The 18261-nt window shown below is 48.2% G+C and overlaps 2 protein-coding genes across 2 annotated transcripts; both read right to left on the bottom strand.

Annotated features, from left to right (window-relative positions):
• Positions 1–1754: 1754 nt before the first annotated feature.
• On the bottom strand, positions 1755–4665 carry LOC120664678 (MACPF domain-containing protein NSL1-like). Its single transcript, XM_039943971.1, has 7 exons — positions 4209–4665; positions 3835–4073; positions 3534–3726; positions 3358–3423; positions 3072–3255; positions 2791–2957; positions 1755–2702 (listed from the first exon to the last, which is right to left on the bottom strand). Exons 1-7 carry the CDS (start codon positions 4470–4472, stop codon positions 2001–2003), a joined length of 1815 nt encoding a protein of 604 aa, XP_039799905.1. The 5' UTR covers positions 4473–4665; the 3' UTR covers positions 1755–2000.
• Positions 4666–6162: 1497 nt separating this feature from the next.
• Positions 6163–15732, bottom strand: LOC120667611. The gene is made up of 9 exons (XM_039947652.1): positions 15560–15732; positions 15331–15448; positions 13767–13898; positions 13237–13674; positions 13101–13164; positions 12415–12554; positions 12002–12313; positions 11476–11766; positions 6163–9262 (listed from the first exon to the last, which is right to left on the bottom strand). Exons 1-9 carry the CDS (start codon positions 15577–15579, stop codon positions 6407–6409), a joined length of 4371 nt encoding a protein of 1456 aa, XP_039803586.1. The 5' UTR covers positions 15580–15732; the 3' UTR covers positions 6163–6406.
• Between the last annotated feature and the right edge of the window lie 2529 nt (positions 15733–18261).

Raw genomic sequence — 18261 nt, 5'->3', positions numbered from 1 at the left:
TCGGCGTGGCGCGGCGCGGACATGGGCGCGTGGTCTCGACCGGCCTAATGTGGTGGGGGTGTGGGGGCGGACCAACCTTGAGCTCGGCTAGTGCCTTGAGTCTTTAGGAATAGGTTTTTAGGGGCGGACACGTTACATGCCCCTGCAAACAACATTTGTAGTTGCGAAAAGCAGAGACGGTTATCGCAGCCGCCCCTACAAATAGATTTTTACCCACACTTAAAAATTGTTTTTGTAGTAGTGGCCTATCTCGAAAGTTTACTTCTGCATATACTTTTTTGTGATGATAAATATGCCATGGTTGAACCACCAAGAGCAGGGTCGGTGCAACAATTTTTCACGACATAATACAATCGGGTGAAGATAATGCAAAATTAAACTTTCAGGATAGGCCGCCGGCTTTGGAATTTGGATCCCATCGTGACGCTTGAATAAATGGCTAAACAAGAAGAAATTTGCTACTCGCACAAATTAGATCAAAAGAAAAAAAATCAGACTTTGTAATTTCGTTACCCACAAAGTAATGAAATTCGGGCATGGCCCTTGCTGAAAAAAAAGATCAAAAGAAAAAACAACCAACCAACACATCAAAATCATCTTTTGATCTTGCAAATGTAATAAAGAGGTTCGTTTTCAAAACTCCAAAAAGACTTAGACTATGGTTTTGACAACACCACAGTATTTAAAATAAGAAGGTTTGTTGCATCCCGCGAATCCAATCGTGCGATCGCACGCTACTTGTGTTGCTAGCAATCGATCCGACAAGGTGCCACCGGGCCTCCCCCGCGGGGCTTCCCCCGTGGGCCTTCCCTTTCAATTTTCTCTTTCCTCATTATTGCGCCGCTGGACCGCGCGTGGAGTGTTACTGGAGGCCCACATAGTCAACACAGCCTATTTTTTTGTTCCCGAGATTTTCTGAATATTTTGGAAATTGTAAATACATAGGGCCCACAAATAGCCATGCGTATCACAAGTTATGTATCACAAGCCTGCATCACAAGTCATGCATCATAAGTTTTTGTGTATCACAAGTTATGCATCATAAGTTTTGCATATCACAAGTTATGCATCATAAGTTTTGCGTATCACAAGTTATGTATCACAAGCCCGCATCACAAGTTGTGCATCACAAGTCATGCATCATAAGTTTTTGCGTATAACAAGTTATGCATCATAAGTTTTGCATATCACAAGTTATGCATCATAAATTTTGCGTATCAAAAGTTATGCATAATAAGTTATACATTTTTTAGAAACAAGTCACACACACATAAGTTATGTACGCACGGTATCAAGCTCAGGTTGACATCATAAGTTAGACATAAGTAATATGTCACAGAAGTTTTCAATATTGTTTTTTCCAGACCACAACTTGTCATTCACAAGTTATATGATATGTAGCATGGCATAAATTAAGTTATAAAGTTTTTTCCGCTCGACAACTTGTGCATCATAAGTTATACAACTTATAAATAAATTAAGGAGCACAATAATTTTTTTATACATAAGTGACAAATGATATCCGGTTGTACAACTTGGAGACCGATCTGAGGATTCGAACCTGAGCTATATTTACTGCGGGCGGCCCAAAAAAGAAAGGGAATCGTCCCAAAGGACCAAAATGGAAAAGGAAATGAAACCCCAAAGGCATATATGGAATCCGACCAGGTTGTCGGAAATCGTTTGTTATTTAGTTTCCTGGGGCGAGCGTGTATTAGCAGGGCCCGTTGCATCCTAACAACCATCAGCTTACGAAAACCAAAGAATTTGCAAAACCGTATTATTTGTCCAATACTCTAAAAAAATACTTTGCATGCAAACAGAACCCAGTTCTGTAGGCACTCTGTATGTTCTGTACAACTACAACATATCTGTAAGCAGCATGCTCCGCCCTCTCACCATTTACACGACTCGGACGACTGAACTGCACGCTAACACTAGGCAAACCACACACAAAAACAGAGAAGCCGAGGCATCGATCAACCAACGGCAATGAAGCCTCAGACGTCAGTGTCCTCCTGCACTGCGATAAGCAGCGAGTATTTGACCTTGAGCGCTACCTTGCCGCCCTCAACGCACAGCTTCGCGCCGGTGACCACCCAGTACCCCGGCTGGTCGTCGGGCCCCCTCATCACCTCGGTGGTGTCCACGTGCCTCGCCATCTTCTGGACCGGGAGCGGCACCGGCGGGCCCTTGGGGAATATGGCGGAGTTCACCTCCACCTTCTCCTCCTCCGCGGGGGCCGGCGGCGCCTGCGCCAGGCCGCCGGACAGCGCCGCGCTGAGCCTCATCGACAGCGAGCCGGACTTGCGGGGCACGACGGAGGGCCCGTCCCACTCGGACCGCCGTATCTTCATGGCCGCGACGCCCGAGAAGCCGAGCCGCAGGAAGAGCACCTTCTTGAGGCAGCAGGTGTCGCGCACCTCCAGCCACGCCCGGGTCACGATCGCCGCGCAGTCGTCGATCCGCGCGCCGTTGTACTGCACCGGCGCCGTGCAGACGTGCGAGAGCAGCGGCGACCTGACGGGCTCGATGTAGTCGCGCTCGTTCACGGCCACGTCCTCGGCCGACGCGGCCTCGCCGACCACCGTGATGGTGCTCGGCGTCACCGACAGGTGCTGCAGGTGGACGCCCAGCCGGTCGTTCTTCTTGCCTTCCAAGAACAGCCGGATGCCGGTCACCGGCCGGTTGCCGGAATCGACCTGCATGACACAGGATCTGGTTTGAGTTCCCCAAACAGGAATAGTGATCAAGACGACAGGGAATGCCGTTGCCGTGTTTGATGGCTACCTTGGCAGTATTGACATGAAGCTTAGGGCCCATGAGGGTGAACTGAAGAGACGGCAAGCTGTTCTTCCTCCTCTGGAGGCAAAGGGGGAGCTCACCGAACTCCGGAGCCCAGTGCCGCGGCACCTGGAACTCCAGGAACTGCTGGAGCTCCTCTATCGGCGGTTTGTCTGAATCCACAAGCAGGAAATGGACGGCCGGTCAGGCATCTGAACTGAATCCCAAGTGAGCTCCGATCAGACTTACCGCCAAAAATGACAGTGCAACGCGGCAGAGACGCTTACATCTGAGGTAGAGATTCACCGCATGGTTCAGGAACCCGCAGCCTCGAACGCCGGTGAGCAGGGAAGTAATGGGCACGAACGACATCGAGATGACGTCCGGGTAGGCGGTGATCGTCGAGAGCCATCTGCCGTGGCCCTGGCCGTTGTCGACGCCGCCTCTTCTGATGTGGATGCAGACGACGTCCTGCCAAAATTTCAGCAGGGTCAGGCATTTCTGGCTATTGGTGGCGCTATGCCATGCCATCGCATTGTGATCAGTAAAATCGGTCGGCGAAGCAGCGCTTACATCCTTGTGGGACACGACGGGAGATCTGAACGACTGCCAGGCAGCTGATCCGGGGCCGAAATTTCCCTGCAGCGCAAGAAGACCTCGTCAATTCATTCGTTTCACACGCGGGGGCAGGTATGAACTCTCCAAATTCCTTGGGACGAGGTGCACGCGGGAGCAGAGAGAACACTCACGTTTAGCCCGTGCGCTGCTAATCTGTCGTCTCCGGCGCCGTCGTGGGAGAACTTGTCGTCGGCGAGCTGCTTGAGCCGGGCCTGCACGTCGCTCTGCGTCAGGCTGGAGCCCTTGAGCTGCTTGACGCACACCACGTCCTTGCCTCCCATCTTCACCCCGACGATGACGTGCGTGCCGTACTTGTCGATGAACCTGCAGAGAGACAGACAGAGAGAGAGCGGCGAGCGAGACCGCATCAGTTTGCTTGCTCCGCGCATCGTCGCGGCCGGGAGGAGGGAGGGGTGGAGTCGGGGCGCGTACTCGGCGAGCGCCGGGGGATCCCAGAAGGGCGGCAGGTCCTGCTTGACGCGGTCCTGCAGGGCGAGCTGCGCGCGCACGGCCTCGACGCTGTAGAGCTCGACGAAGCGGCCGTCGAAGCAGAGGCTCCGCGTGGCGGCGGCGTCCCGGTGCCAGCACCCGCGGTAGTCGAACATGGCGTTGAAGGCGCCCGAGGGGATCTTCCCCGCCAGCGACAGCGACTGGTTCACCTGCTCCGCCATCTGCGGCCGACCGGCGACCATCACGCACGCACACACCACTCGTCAGGGGCAGACTGGGAGCTCAACTCGAGCATTAAGGGGGCAAAAGGGTAAGGCAGCCCAAAGGGCACAGCAAGACTTGTGATCGACGCGAACCTGAGCGAAGGAGAGGATGTCGGAGCGGAACCGCGTGCGCTCGCCCTTGTCGGCGACGATCCCGGCGGGCACGCCCGCGACGACGGCCCCGCCCGGCAGGGACAGCTCCCGCGCCGGCGCGGCGTCGACCTCCAACAGCCGGCCCGCCGGCTTGGCGCGCGCCAGGCGGAGGTCCCCCGTGAGGTCGTAGCCGCACCCGACGGCGCCCACGGCCGCCTCCGCCGCGCCCTGCGCGGTCATCCGCGCGCCCGAGGGCCCCCTCATCGTCGCGCCCGCCCCTCTTCCTCCTCCTCCGCCCCCGCGCGCTCCCGGCGTTATAAGCCGCTGTGATGCGAGGGAGGGAGACTGCGCCGCCACCGGCACGGCACTATTCCATCGGCCGGCCTCGCCGCTCGGTGCGGTGTGGACTGACTCGGCCGCGGAGCCCTGGTCGCCGTGTACTGGGAGTGTGTGTGGTGGCGTGGCGTGGATCAGCCTGCCTGCGGGCTGCAGGCGGCGATGGCGAGACAGCGACAAGGCGCGCGCGCGGCCTTGGTCAAGGTCGCGGCCTCGCGGGTGGTGGGGCGCCATCCGGGTGGGGTGGGGTGGGCAGGAGAAATTTGCAAAAATGGGACTGCAAATATTGGTCTTTGCAGTTTTGCCATTGGTCCCACCATTTCATAGGCACAGATGGTCCCACCGTATCATTTACTGGGAGTGGCAAATTCACGAGTGGTCAATGTTTGCAGTCCTAATATTGCAATTTTTTCGGTGGGCAGGGGGACGCGTCAGTGGAGTGACGTGGTGATGGGGGGGGGGGGGGGGCTGCGCGGGTTGACTGGGTCGCAGGGGCCTCGTCGCTGTCGCCCTATCGCGGCGTGGCTCGCGCGAGCGCGAGGCGGCTAGCTAGGCTACCGGTCGGTCAAGCCAAGCGACGCGGGGGACGGGCCAAAACGGGGCGCCGGGCACGACCGCACGAGGGTTTGGGGTGTTCCGGCCGTGGTGTGCGGGGAGCTCCGCCGTTCCGCCAGGAAGGGGTGCAGCAGCTGTGTGTCGTGTCAGACTGAAAGGGCCTGTTTGGAGGCTTGCTGCTTCGTCCTCTTACTTTTATGGAAGTGGTTATGACTTATGATTGGCCAGTGTCATGTGGTGTTTTTTCTGTTTCTTTTAAGCCGCATGTGGCGTTTTTTCTAGAGAACCAAATGGTTTGGAGCTGTGTCATCTACAGTACTGATTTAGCCATTTGGGTGCTGAAAGTGTCAACCGATCGGCAGATTCATTCACCATGGTCCATGGGGGAAAAGAGTTGGGGTGGCTGCCGAGCCTGCTTGAAATTCCAGTGAACTGCAAGTTTGGTTCCTCGTAAATTGATCAGCCTACTGGAGTCAGCGAGACCATCGGGAAACGACCGTGGCGCTGGTCGGTCATGCGAGTTTCTTCTTCCTGACCTTGGAAAGTCAAATGGTCTGCAGCCGTGTCTGGCGCTTCGCGACGTTCAAATCAGACCTGAGCTTTCTTACGCGTGTCTGGCGCTTCGCGACGTTCAAATCAGACCTGAGCTTTCTTACGCGTGTACATGAAGTTGCGCACGCGGAGCTTTCGGGGAGGGTGGGCAATGCGAGTCTCGCTACCTCAAGGACGCTAGTGTGACGCCGTGCAACAAGATAGCAAAGCATATGTGTGTGCCACCAAGGACCATCTCCAATCAGGTCACAAATGAGGATTTCCACCACGGACCAGCAGATCTCATCAAGCTTACACACAGGAAAGGAACCGAAACAATAGAAACGCAGACTTAGACCGAAATTGAACATAATTCGAAGGAGTGTGAATGTGTGATAAAACCCCAATTGATCTGGTGCACAAAATATGAGGAGGCGAATGAACATCCCTGACAGAGAGATGCTGACACATGCGAATAGCCGAATACTGCAGAGTAACTTGCAACAGAGTAAAAGTAATTAAGCATCCTAAATTAAGGCCCAAAACTTGCTCAATTAAGGCCCAAAACTTGCTCAATTAGTCAATTTATGTATCATCTTTGGTATACATGCACGTAACTTTTGCTGCAAACAAGCACATTTGTAAAACAAACATCAACTGGAACAGCTATTTCTTTGTCGACATGTAAAACCCCCCTCTATAGTTCTTCTGCAACAATGATGTAGAGCTTGTCAAGAACCGACTGTAAAAACCATTTCAAATCAACTAAGTTTTTCTTAAGAACTGACTGTGGAAACCATTTCATATTCCCTTGTCTTCCTGTTCTTAGAACAAAGGAAGAAAGCACCTCCAAGCCGCTGCTGAAAGAAGAGAAGCACTGACAGTAGTATTGCTCCACAAGGTATGACAATGTCCCATGCCAGGCTGAAGAGATCATCATGAGGGCTTGCATACATGTAAGATGGTCTCAAGCTGGGCACAAAATGCTTTCTCCTGAACACATCGTACACATGAGGCAGAGCACGGATCATGGTGCTTCCGATGTAAAACCCTGGGGAAAGGGCTCTAACTTTGGAATCCGAGAATGCATTTAGGATCACTTGAGGGAGCAGAAACCCATCGAGTATTAATCCACCATAAGACACAAGGTCCTCCCAGAATGCATGTCCAACTGGCTTCATCCGGAAAACCTGCCTTAGCATTCTTCGGCCGTGGTTAAACCTCATGTGAACAACCCAAGTAATAACTCCCCCAATGACGTACAGTGGCAAGCATATCCAGAGTACTTTCCTCTCGGCAACCCATGACTCAGCTTTGCTTACATCCACAGACCGTGCAGACCATGCCAACTGAAGAAGTCGCAACTGCAGCAGAAATGTTATCATAGTAATGATTCGCACCATGACTTCATTCACCTCAAGCCAACCACCGCCTGCAAGCGGGAAGGTCTGTTTGCTACTGTTCTTGAAGAGAGCCTCAAAGTTCAGTACAAGAGGGATCATGTAACCCAAAGCCAGAACAACAAGCATCGTGATTGACATGGCAGGAAGTCCTTCAGGGACCTTGTTGACATGAAAAAGCTGCACAGCAATGAAGATGCATGCCAGTGTCATAGAGATCAAGGCCATGATGCTTTCTAAGTCCATTCTCCATATTGATTCATCCACTTGGTCTACATACATCCCATATGAAGCAATGTCCAGTGTTTCAAAGAAAAGAGGGTCAGTCTTCTTCCTCAAGCTTCTGAAAGTCCCCTTCACATGCTGTGCTACTTTTGCATCCAAAGAAGAAAATTGAGCAGTCACTAGAATTTCACAATCTGATGAAACGTTAAGCACTCGACAAGCGATCATACAAAGGGAGCCTGTCTTAGTATCGTAAACACCCTCTGCAGAGATATGCCGACGATGGAATGATTCTAGAGACCAATTCCCAACATAGTATATGTCGTAACTGACATTAATCAGTCTCTGCTTCATCTCGGTTGTCACATGATGGGAAAAGGGATCTCGAACCACCAAGGAGTTACCATCAAACAACACTGACCCAATTGTGACAGGCGATGCATATCCAGAACCGCCCCCTTTCTGCACAAAAAAACGGAACACCAAGTCTCGGTATGAACTAATATCTGGGAACTTTCCCTTCCTGTTCTTGTTCAATCCAGATTTCTCATAGTGCTTCATAGCCTCATCCACCTTAGTGTAATTATACTTCAAACCAGCAAGATTGCCCCTGTACGGCCTGTAGTTGGGAGTGATTGAACTAGAACCTGCAGCGATGGCTTCACCACTTTTCAGACTCGTATTCCAGACCAGACCAGCAGCAAAGCTCCGTTGCTGTAATGACCACACTGCTGGGAACCAGAAGCTCATCCCAATTCCACACTCACCCACTGCCAAATCCGCACGGGATAGTCCCGAGTTCACCACGTGACACCCTTTGAGGCAAAGCCGGCTCCTCTGCCGATCCCAGAACCCATCCGCCACAACCGCCTTCTCACCCAGCATGAAGTTGTACTTGTACCTTGATGCCTCTGTCTGGTCAGTGAATGCCACATAAGCACGGACAGCACCATCATCCTTGCATTGCAGCCGGTTGACATACATGTACCTTTGGTGGAGCCCCAGTGAGGATGCGGTAGACTCACTGCCACTCCGGTAGTCCAACCTGAACGGGTGTTTGAGCATTGAACTGAGGTGACCACACGAGAAATTCCTACCCTCGAACACCTGGAGCGCGTCGAGCCTCCCTGCAGGTGGCGGTGGGCAGGAGGCGCTCTCCGCGTAGGCGTATCCCTCCTCGGCGTAGGCGACGAGTGAGACGGTCTCGATGGGGCTGATGGTGTCGACGCTCTCGAGGCGGCCGGTGACGAAGGGCCGCGTCAGGTTGGCGGGGCTGGGGAAGCCGAGATGGAGCACGACGGGGAGGAAGTGCACGGGCTTCCCGTCGGCGGCGCGGCCGGAGCCGGTGCCGACCATGCAGAGCTCGCCGGAGGCCGTCGAGTAGTAGCCCTCCAGGCCGAAGGTGATGGAGCCGCGCCGCCCCGTGAAGCGCGGGAGGCGAGGGCGGAAGTTGTGCGCCTGGCCGTCGTACTCGAAGAGGTTGCGGCCCAAGAGGCCGTAGCGGGGCAGGCGGCGGCCCTCCGAGACGACGAGCGTGGCGGAGACGTGGAGGAGCGAGGCGTTGGCGGTGCGGGCGACGGAGGAGGGCAGGAGCGAGAAGGACCGCGGCTGGGAGGAGGTTTCGGGGCCGAAGGCGCGGGCCCCGCCGGAGAAGTAGCCGGTGGAGAGCTGGAGGGTGGGGAGGGCGGGGCCGTCGCCCGCGGGAAGGTCGACCGCCGCGGGGAGGCCGGGGCAGTGGCGGGAGTAGGAGAACGTGGACAAGGAGGTATCTCCGGCGGCGGGGGCGGCGGGGATCAGGAGCAGGATGATGATGAGGGGGAGGGCCAGGCGCGGGTGGTGGGTAGGGTTCGCGCGTGGTGGCGCCATTTGGGACCGGGAGGCGGAGATGGAGCGGCGAGTGAGATCTCGCCTCCTCCTCCCCTCGCCCATCTGGTTTTGGGGAAGGGGAATGAGACGACGGCGGGGAGGACGGAGAAAACGCGGAAGGCTTGACTTCGGAGGTTTAAGCTATCGCTGGGTTAGATTAGGGCTGGGTTAGATTAGGGCCGTGTTTAGATGTTTTGTAAAAAAAATTGCGATGGAATCTTGCTAATTTGAAGTACTAAATGAAGTCTATTTACAAAAATTTTTGCACAGATGAGTTGTAAATCGCGAGACGAATCTAATGATGCTAATTAATTCATGATTTGCAACAGTGATGCTACAGTAGGCTCATTAGATTCATCTCGCGATTTACAGTCCATCCATGCAAAAAGTTTTATAAATAGACTTCATTTAGTACTTCATGCATGTGTCGAAATTTTCGATATTACGTTTTTTTGGCGTTTACGGGGTTTAAGGGGTGGGAACTAAACAGGGCCTAGATGGGATTTTCTTTTTCTCTCATCTCATTTTGTTCAGGCCCATATTTGGTTTAGGCGTGAAAACGTTTTCATGAGAGAGAAATAATGCTTTGACCATTAATTAGGGGTATTAAATAAAGTCTAATTACAAAATTACCTCCACAACTATGGTACTGTAGCAGTTACTTTAGCTAATGAGGCATCTGACCGCACGATTAGAGGATGATTGGGTGCGGTTACTGTAGCATCACTGTAGCCAATCATGATGAAACTTGGCTCATTAGATTCGTCTCGAAAATTTACACACATTCCTAAAAAAATTTTACAAATAGACTTCATTTAGTACTTTATGCAGGCATTCGTGTTTTTGTGAAATTTTGATGTGACCCTTAGCCAAACATGTTGATGTGACCCTTAGGCAAACATGGCCCAGGTCTTGTGATGGATCCATCGGTGTGGTGTGATCTGATCATTTACTCGGTAGATCATACCGGTGCGTGTCTGGTCACTGGTGACAATAAGTTGGTGGGGGTAGTAATTGCCTAATTGGATCCGCCCATATTGGTGGCACAGTCATGGAAGCGTGCCGAGTTCAGGAGAAAAAAAAAAGGGGGGGAGGCGTGAAACAAATGTGCATTTTTTGTGATTCAAGTACGGGGTAGACCAAACTCGTAGTAAAATAACTTATGATGAAAAAAAATCAAATATGTATGGAAATAGATTTGGATATACCAAATATTCATATTTATTTTTTTTCCTTTCAATTTTCATCCTCTAAGATGGAAACGGATCAATACGTTACCATTTTCATCCCTGCTCCTCGCAGAAAGCACGATCGGGACGTTTTCATCCCTGCTCCCCGTAGAAAGCACGATCGGGAACACCGGTAGATTTTAGGCCTTGTTTGGGACCGTGGCCAGATTAAGCGCGCTGCGCATAAGCAGAACGCAGCTTGAAGCCCGCTTTACGTTGAAACTAGCACTTATTCTGCAACGTACGGTTCTCGAACGCCGGCCATTTGGCGGGCTTATTTTGTGTTTTTGACTGAAACGCATCGCGTAAGCGAAAACAAACACGCCCTTAGGTGGGCCGCTCGTCCGGTGCACCCGGGTCGGGGTGGAGAGCAGAACACCCGGGTCAGCGTGGAGAGCAGAACGAGCGGGGCACCGTATGGGAGGGCTCTTCTTCCAAATTTCGAACGAATTTCAAAAGTGGTACAAAGTAAGCAGTGCTCCTGCTATCTTTTCAAAAAAAAAAGTGGTACAAAAGTTAAATCTAAGCACAGTTCCGGTTCCTGAATGCAACTGCCTCAGATTGGAAAGCTGCTCCCTCAGTTTTTTTTTTCTCCCCAGCAAATTGGAAAAATACCGCGACAATCAGCCGCAGGTGCTGCAGAATATACGGAAGCATAGAAAGCTGCTAAGCCCAAAGTGGTCACGGCCAGGTGATTATACCAAAGCCATAAGCATCATCGTCCACTGGATATATATACCAGTATTAAACAATGGACAGATACAGCAGCCGTCACACCGGGCCGGAGATCCCAAGAACGAATCAGGCAGGATCCACCAGACAAACCTCATTTCGATACCCAAATGGAGACGCCAATCCTATATGAACACATGCCGCGGACAAGGACGCCGCGGGTAAATACCCTTGCGGGTCATAGCTACAGCAAAAATACTTTCCCCCCTAAACGCACGGATATGTCACTTAGGTTTTACCAGAAGATCTAGACAGGGATATCTACATACACGACCTACAGGAAGCAGTTAGATGCTCGGGCATCACTTGACGCGGCCCCTATCAGGTTGAAAATAGGAGCGGTAGCTTGAATGGCAAAATTATTATTACTCGGCGCAAGCCGACTCTGCCTTATAGCCTCAGTGTGGTGTCCGCTGCCACTGTGGAAGGCCCAGCTCCCGCCTTCTCGTTGAGGAATTTGTCACAGTCTGCACCCTTCGCAGTGAACTCCATCAGAAGTTCCTCAAACAGTCTCTTCAGCGACTGCTTAAACCTCACTGAGCAGCTCTTGTCACCCTCATCGACATCCTGCACTCCATCCCCAGCAAGGCATCCGACCTGGGCACCTTCGAGGTAGGCTCTGCATGCCACAAGGATGTTGTGCCCATACTTGCGGAAATGGCCAGCAACAAAATCCTCAAAATTCTGCAGAAAGTACATTCACATCAGATTTTGCAATTATCAAAGGTTGTATCCGATAAGCATAGATGACTAAACATAGTTTTATATAGAGAAGGTACTATATTTCAAGTTAACTTGTCAAGTCCCATACATGGCAGTTGAAGACCTGCCGTGGTTGCATTGGTTTCCAAAAAAAGTTCAGGATCATTACAGAAACAAAAGTACTCTTCCAATAACTGGGACAAGAACAGAGGCATACCTTCGGTGGATTTCGAAGAGAATACAGCATCGTCCTGCATGATAGAAGGAATGTATCTTCATTGTATGTCAGGGATTTCTTCTCCCCGTGAGCTGTGTTAGCTTGCATTGCATAACCAGGCTCATTGAAATAAGGTTTGGCATTCAAAACCAAAGCCTGAATGGAGACCAAGACCTGCAGCATAGTTGAATTGGATGGATTCCATTTCTCACATCCACTGCCAGTCCAGGTGTTTAGGAGGCTAAGGCACACCTTCCCACAAGCATACAAGTTTGGATTAAGCCGCAGACCACCAGCACGGTAATTCACCATCTGTAGAGAATCAACTAATCAATACAAGATTCTTAAATCAAACTGAAGAAACGAGGAAAACAATCGAGGGAGATAAGCTGCTTCAGTCAAGATAATCTTACTGGTGGTACATTTGGATATTGTGGAGGGAAGTAAATGTCAAAGAAGAAGAGCCCATCATGGTATGGAGTGCCAGCTGGTCCCATAATGACAGCTCTAAGCAGGTCCATTCTATCCTCATATGCCCTCACAAATATAGTATCTGGTTCAATTTGAAGAAAAGGCCAAGTTAAATCTTTCTCAAAAGTAAATTATAACCATTATTGGTCCTTAAGAATAGAGTGCCTTCTAAGTACTAAAAACAGTAAGCATATGTCATACTAACAAAGGCATGGTGCTAGTGGCGGCCAGGTGGGTAGCACTCAGGGTTCACATTCCCGGTCCGGGAAGGCCGAAAACCGGGAAAATTTCCCGTTCCCGGTGATGACCGGGAGGTGAAAACCGGTCCGGTTTTTAATATTTTTCGGTTTATAATTTAAAAATACAAAAATCAATTTTTTAAAAAATAAACGGTTTTCGCTACAGTACCACCGGGAATGTGAACCCTGGTAGCACTACAGGCTGAGGACTACCTTAAGTTTGAGATTTTCTCTTTCTAGTTAATAATCTAATAAATTTCCGTACAAATATAGAAATGTTAAACACATGTACTCCACTACTGCACGGTTCATCAAGAGTCATACTGATGAAAAAATCTAGTACAACCAGCGTTCATAGAACCAGAGTATAGAAAGCACAAGCTACCTACCTGGCAAATCTTTTCTTAGGACTTTCCACTCGTGCTGAATACATTTTGCCCAGTCTTTTGATGGCTGTTGAAAGAACTTTAGCACCCAACTAAATTAGGGTAATGAGGGATAGAGAGGGTATGTAAAAAATCTTACCTTTTTTACCACCTGGACGTTTCTTAACTCTGGCTTAGAATAATAATGATCACTATGATCATCAACAGTATCAAACTGCTTAAATGCCTTGTATTTTTCTTCTATTTTAGCATCCACGATCTTAGTTGGTTTGGACTTATTTGCAATCTCAGCCTTCTGCATCCACGGTAGGGAAGGCTCCACACAAGGAGGAATACCCAAGTTATCAAACTTGGAAGACAAACTATAGTTATACTCACTTTCAACAAGTGAAGCATCATAACTGTCATCTTCGTACTCATCTTCATCATAAGCATAGTCTTCATCAAATCCCTCATAAGGGTAGTCATCAGAATAGGTGTAAACTGCATCGTCTTGAAACATTTTCAGGTCAACCCATGGATTGGCAAATTTTGAAGCATATGTGCTTGGGCCAGGAGTTTCATGAACCAGACTACTCTGAATTTATTTACAAAGAAGAGAATCTGTCAGAAATTGACATGGTACAGAGGCAAGTAGTATGACAAAGGGAAAGAAAGGAGGGAATTAACCTTTCCATGCTTTGCCCAATCCATAGGGTATACAACAGTTTGCTTATTCTTGTCCGCTGATGTTTTATCACCAACAATCAAAACTCCATCAGGGTCGTCATCATCAATTTCAATAACTTCATGAGGTACAACCTATAATTCAGAAGAAAACACATCAATCAGACTAGTTTCCAGAACTTCAATCAACATTCTTTTGGTACAGTATAATTGTAAAATGCTCAGAAGCTATTTATCTGCCATATCAAATACTCTAAAAAGAGTGATATGTCAAATAGCAGCATAAATATAATTCTGCATTCACACTGCGTACCTAAAATACAGTACTAATATGCCAAGCATAATGATCAATGAAAATAGTTAGCCATCAGAACAAAGAGATGATAACAGAAAGGGAATCCAGCAGCGAACAACTTCCACCTATATGCACTCAACAATGCCACTGTCATCACTCGCCCATGTGTTATTATGTTGATCACACCATGCATAATATATGATATGTCTAGGACAGAATCCCTATTATTCAGCACTCAGCTGATAAAACAGAAAGGCACAAAATGATGGAAACCCAAATGAGAAATTCCCACATTTTTTGCCCTCTAGATAATATCTTTTTTCCCAACAGTTGTTCCAGAACAGAATGCAATGCAGGTAAACTGGGAAGAAAAAAAAAGGTAGGGGTAAAGGGCCTAAAAATTTAGCCTAAATAACTTAAGGGTCGGGCTCATATTTTGTATAATTTTGAGCTAAGAATAATTAAGGACCAAGTTAGATGGTGAGGGGGGCATTAGGGCCATGATCTATTACCACCCAGAACCCTGATATGAGGAACTGAGGAACCTTTGTGATATGCAGAAAATACATATGGTATACCTATGGATGACCAGGGCTGTCATAAGTTCAAAAAAAAAGACATGGTAAGGGGAAGCAAGAACTTATTTTGTTCTAGGGAACTCAAGAAGCTGACCTAGTTTGAGGAAGTTTAATAGACTTGCGTATACTTAGAAGTCATGATGTAATTCTGCTTTCCCATGCTGATTGTCTCGAAGAGTTCCGACTCCTAATAAATCGTTCAGGGAGTTGGCAAGGGGTTTTTTATGTATTTATTTTTGCTAGAGAATGGATTGCAAAACCTTTAACTCCACCAGTTCAAAGGTTGACTACCAGTCAATCAATAAGATGATCATCAAATAAAAAGTTAACCATAGATTCCACATTTCATTCAAACAAGACTCATGCAAGAACTATTAACTCTTTTGCAATCAGATAATCACCAGGCCTTATCAAAACCTATTACTTCCCTAGCACAATCACAGAAAACCAACTACTCAACCGGACCAATTTCAAGGTATCTAGACACAGACTCAGTTCTGCGCCACCTGAGATAGTCATTTTTTATTCAACATCACAGAAGGATCACATAAACCAACCGTTTTTCCCAGTACAATCCGGCTGCAATCACAAAAACGCACCAACCATCCACACGCACCGCAATCCCTAATTCTGTAACAACAATACCAACATAACCACGCACAGCGAACAAAGGGGGAGGCAATTTCAACATCACCTGGCTCCGCTTCCTCTTATTGTGGCCCGAGGCCCAGCCCCCGGCCGCGGCGGCCGCCGGGGACACCTCAACCACGTCGGGATCATCGAACGATGAGCTGCCCGCGCATAGGTAACTCCTGTAACGGGTACAAGATTCACCGGACCAACCAAATCCGCATCAGAATTGACGCAAGGGCTAAGCCGAACGAAGAGAGCGGCAAAATAGATCGGCGCCGGGGGCGACTCACTTGGAGGCGTGGGTCGCCATCGGGGGGCGCAGCAATGCGATCGCCGCCAATCCCCGGCGCCGGCGACCGCCGTTAGGGTTCCGGCGAGGTGGGTGGGGGAGGCTTTGGGTGGATGAGTGCGGCGTAGACTGGGGAGAGAGAAATTTATACGCAAAATTTTGGAGAAATGCGAAAAGGCGGTTTGGATTTTGGGATTTACAAAGGCCCGGTGCGCAGTGGGGCCCCGGTCATAGGCTCGGCTTTCTTCAGGCAATCAGCTCGCACGTGGGACTCTGCCTCAGTATTTTCTGTGGACCCGATGAACCTGAGAGGCTGGATTGTGGGCCTGGGCTACTCACGTGCGTGTCCGGTTAATAAACTAAACTATTGTACCACACGTGTTATGATTTCTAAAAGTAAAATAGGCATATTCGTCCTTAAATTTTTTCTGAGGGCCAACTTCGCCACTCAACTTTTAAAAGGTCCAATTTAATCATTCAACTTTTATTTTTTGATTTAATCTCATTCTTTACCTGAGCTGAGCTGGTCCTCCACGTTGCACGACACGTCATCCCACTGGGTCTTAGTATTTTTCTACATAGGTTAAAAAGTTCAAAGTTCCCTCCATACAGGAGTAAATTGCTAATAACCTCACAAGACTATCAAGAACTACTAGCATGAACAACAGTTAAGTCGGATGGATAAGCATAAACACATTGTTGATAGAGCAGAAACGGAGCAGCTTCACTCCCTCAATGATCAATCCTTTTCTAGGGGTGGAAGCTTGGGAGAGCCTGCCTTTCTTGTGCTGTTGCTGCTTGTCTAGGAAGGTCTTGAGGAAGAGCTGATGTAAGTTCAAGGGGAAGCTAACTGAAACAAGGGTATATATGATATTTGCTATAGTGGACCATGCTTCCAAGTGATGTGGAATGCTTACTTAGATGTCTGGCTGGGATGAGGGATGAAATTGAATTGAAAATTGAAGTTGGAGAACTAAGTTGGACTTTTCAAGAGTTGAGGGATGAAGTTCACCCTTATGTTTACCTGAAAGTTTGAGGACGAATTTGCCTATTTTAGCTCTTATGAGTACCCATAGCCATGGTAGATGGGATCTTTATAGCTATCAGAACTCAGAACCTAAAGACACCCATACCGCCATCGACTAGCCATATGAAATAAAAAATAATACTGTCTCTCCTCCTGCTGCGATACTCTCTTTCTTCCATCCGGTTCGTTGCTCCACTTGTTTATTTAACATGCTGCTTTTTTATTTCTTGTGGACTCCGTGTTTATTAACTGCCCACTATGGAGAATGAAATAACCACTCAGACCTACCTTTGCAGACCACTTTGGCAATAAACATTACCCTTGCCCTAAGGGCAATACCAGTAGATAGTTTCATTTGGTTGTTTGTACACATCATCTATGGTGCTTAGAGTTGATGAATGAAACACCTCTCTATAATACAAAGTTTTATCTTTGTTATTTCATAGGATGTCTTTTCTTTTTGGAATCTATACTTATCTCTAAAAGCTCCAAGAATTGGAGCTCCCTCATGAATTGAGGCCCCACGTGGGACCCGCGTGCTGTTTAGGTGGGCCCCAAATGGGACCCGCGTGCTGTTTAGGTGGGCCCCAAATGGGACCCGCGTGCTATTCACGTGGGGTCACGCACATTTAGTGGGACCCACACTTTGGGGCCCACTTAGTGGGACCCACATCATTTGGGACCCATGCACATTTAGTGTGGCCCACTTAGTGGACCCACGTTACTATTAAGTACCTCCATCATTTGAAAAAAAATTATCGATGGTGATTTCGTATAGAAAATATAAAATAAATTTATCTTTTTCTATATATGAAAATAATAACTTTGTACACCACGTTCATCTATGATAGTTTTAATACTTTTTGTAATTTGTTTCCCGTACATAAATTCAAAAAATAGGATTGTACTATTCTTTCATCACTAATTTTATCTTTATATAGTACGTTAATCTGTCAGCTATTTTTACTAACACCTAGAAGTCAATGAATTTCTAAGAAAAAAGTTATACAGTGCTTAGATGACCATTATGATAGCATAAAATATCTAAATTTAATATTGGATTGAGTACAACAAGATAATAAATTTATGTTTCATCATTTTTTAAGTTAATATCTTTCGGATAGATGCGCATCGCGCGTCAACCTGCCTAGTATTTCTTAGAATGTCAAAAACATTTAATTGCGATGTGCTCACTCCCGATGCTAGGTTCAGCTAATTTTATTATCTTGAAAATAGTGTGGATTAGATGCCATGTACTCATGGACCATGGTACTCATGATTTAAAAGTACATTAAAAACTAAACCATAAGTATGAAGGCAAAAGTAGTTAAGTTTTCCAGTGATGCCGATGACCCTTTTTTTCAAGCCGCTAAGCGGATTAAAAAACGGCTTACTTCTTCTGTTTCCAATAAATTTGTAGAACAGTACACCAATATTTATAACATCAAAATAGTTCTGTTAAATCCACCACCAAAATGCCTTCATGTTTAATATAGTTTTCTTAGAAATTTGACAGAGTTAATTTTTTTTGGTTCAGGGCCAAACTAAAACGTCCTACAATTTAGAATGGAGTAGCATATAGGAGTATTGGATAAACTGTGGATGTTTCATTTTAAAACCCCCCAACACACACACACACACACGAGAGGGAGAGGGAGAGGGAGAGAGAGAGGGAG

The sequence above is a fragment of the Panicum virgatum genome, chromosome 3N (assembly GCF_016808335.1).
Source record: "Panicum virgatum strain AP13 chromosome 3N, P.virgatum_v5, whole genome shotgun sequence".
Classification (NCBI taxonomy): domain Eukaryota; kingdom Viridiplantae; phylum Streptophyta; class Magnoliopsida; order Poales; family Poaceae; genus Panicum; species Panicum virgatum.
Note: the sequence above shows the minus strand (reverse complement) of the source record. Positions and strands in the feature narration are given on the sequence as shown.

Excerpts from the sequence above, each read along its gene's own strand:
- LOC120664678 (XM_039943971.1), bottom strand. The coding sequence starts at position 4,472 with ATGAGGGGGCCCTCGGGCGCGCGGATGACCGCGCAGGGCGCGGCGGAG. Across the intron at positions 3,424-3,533 it reads TAGCAGCGCACGGGCTAAAC|GGAAATTTCGGCCCCGGATC; the intron begins GTGAGTGTTCTC and ends CTTGCGCTGCAG. Across the intron at positions 2,703-2,790 it reads TTCATGTCAATACTGCCAAG|GTCGATTCCGGCAACCGGCC; the intron begins GTAGCCATCAAA and ends TGTGTCATGCAG.
- LOC120667611 (XM_039947652.1), bottom strand. The coding sequence starts at position 15,579 with ATGGCGACCCACGCCTCCAA. Across the intron at positions 13,165-13,236 it reads ACGTCCAGGTGGTAAAAAAG|CCATCAAAAGACTGGGCAAA; the intron begins GTAAGATTTTTT and ends TTCTTTCAACAG. Across the intron at positions 12,314-12,414 it reads AATATCCAAATGTACCACCA|ATGGTGAATTACCGTGCTGG; the intron begins GTAAGATTATCT and ends GATTCTCTACAG.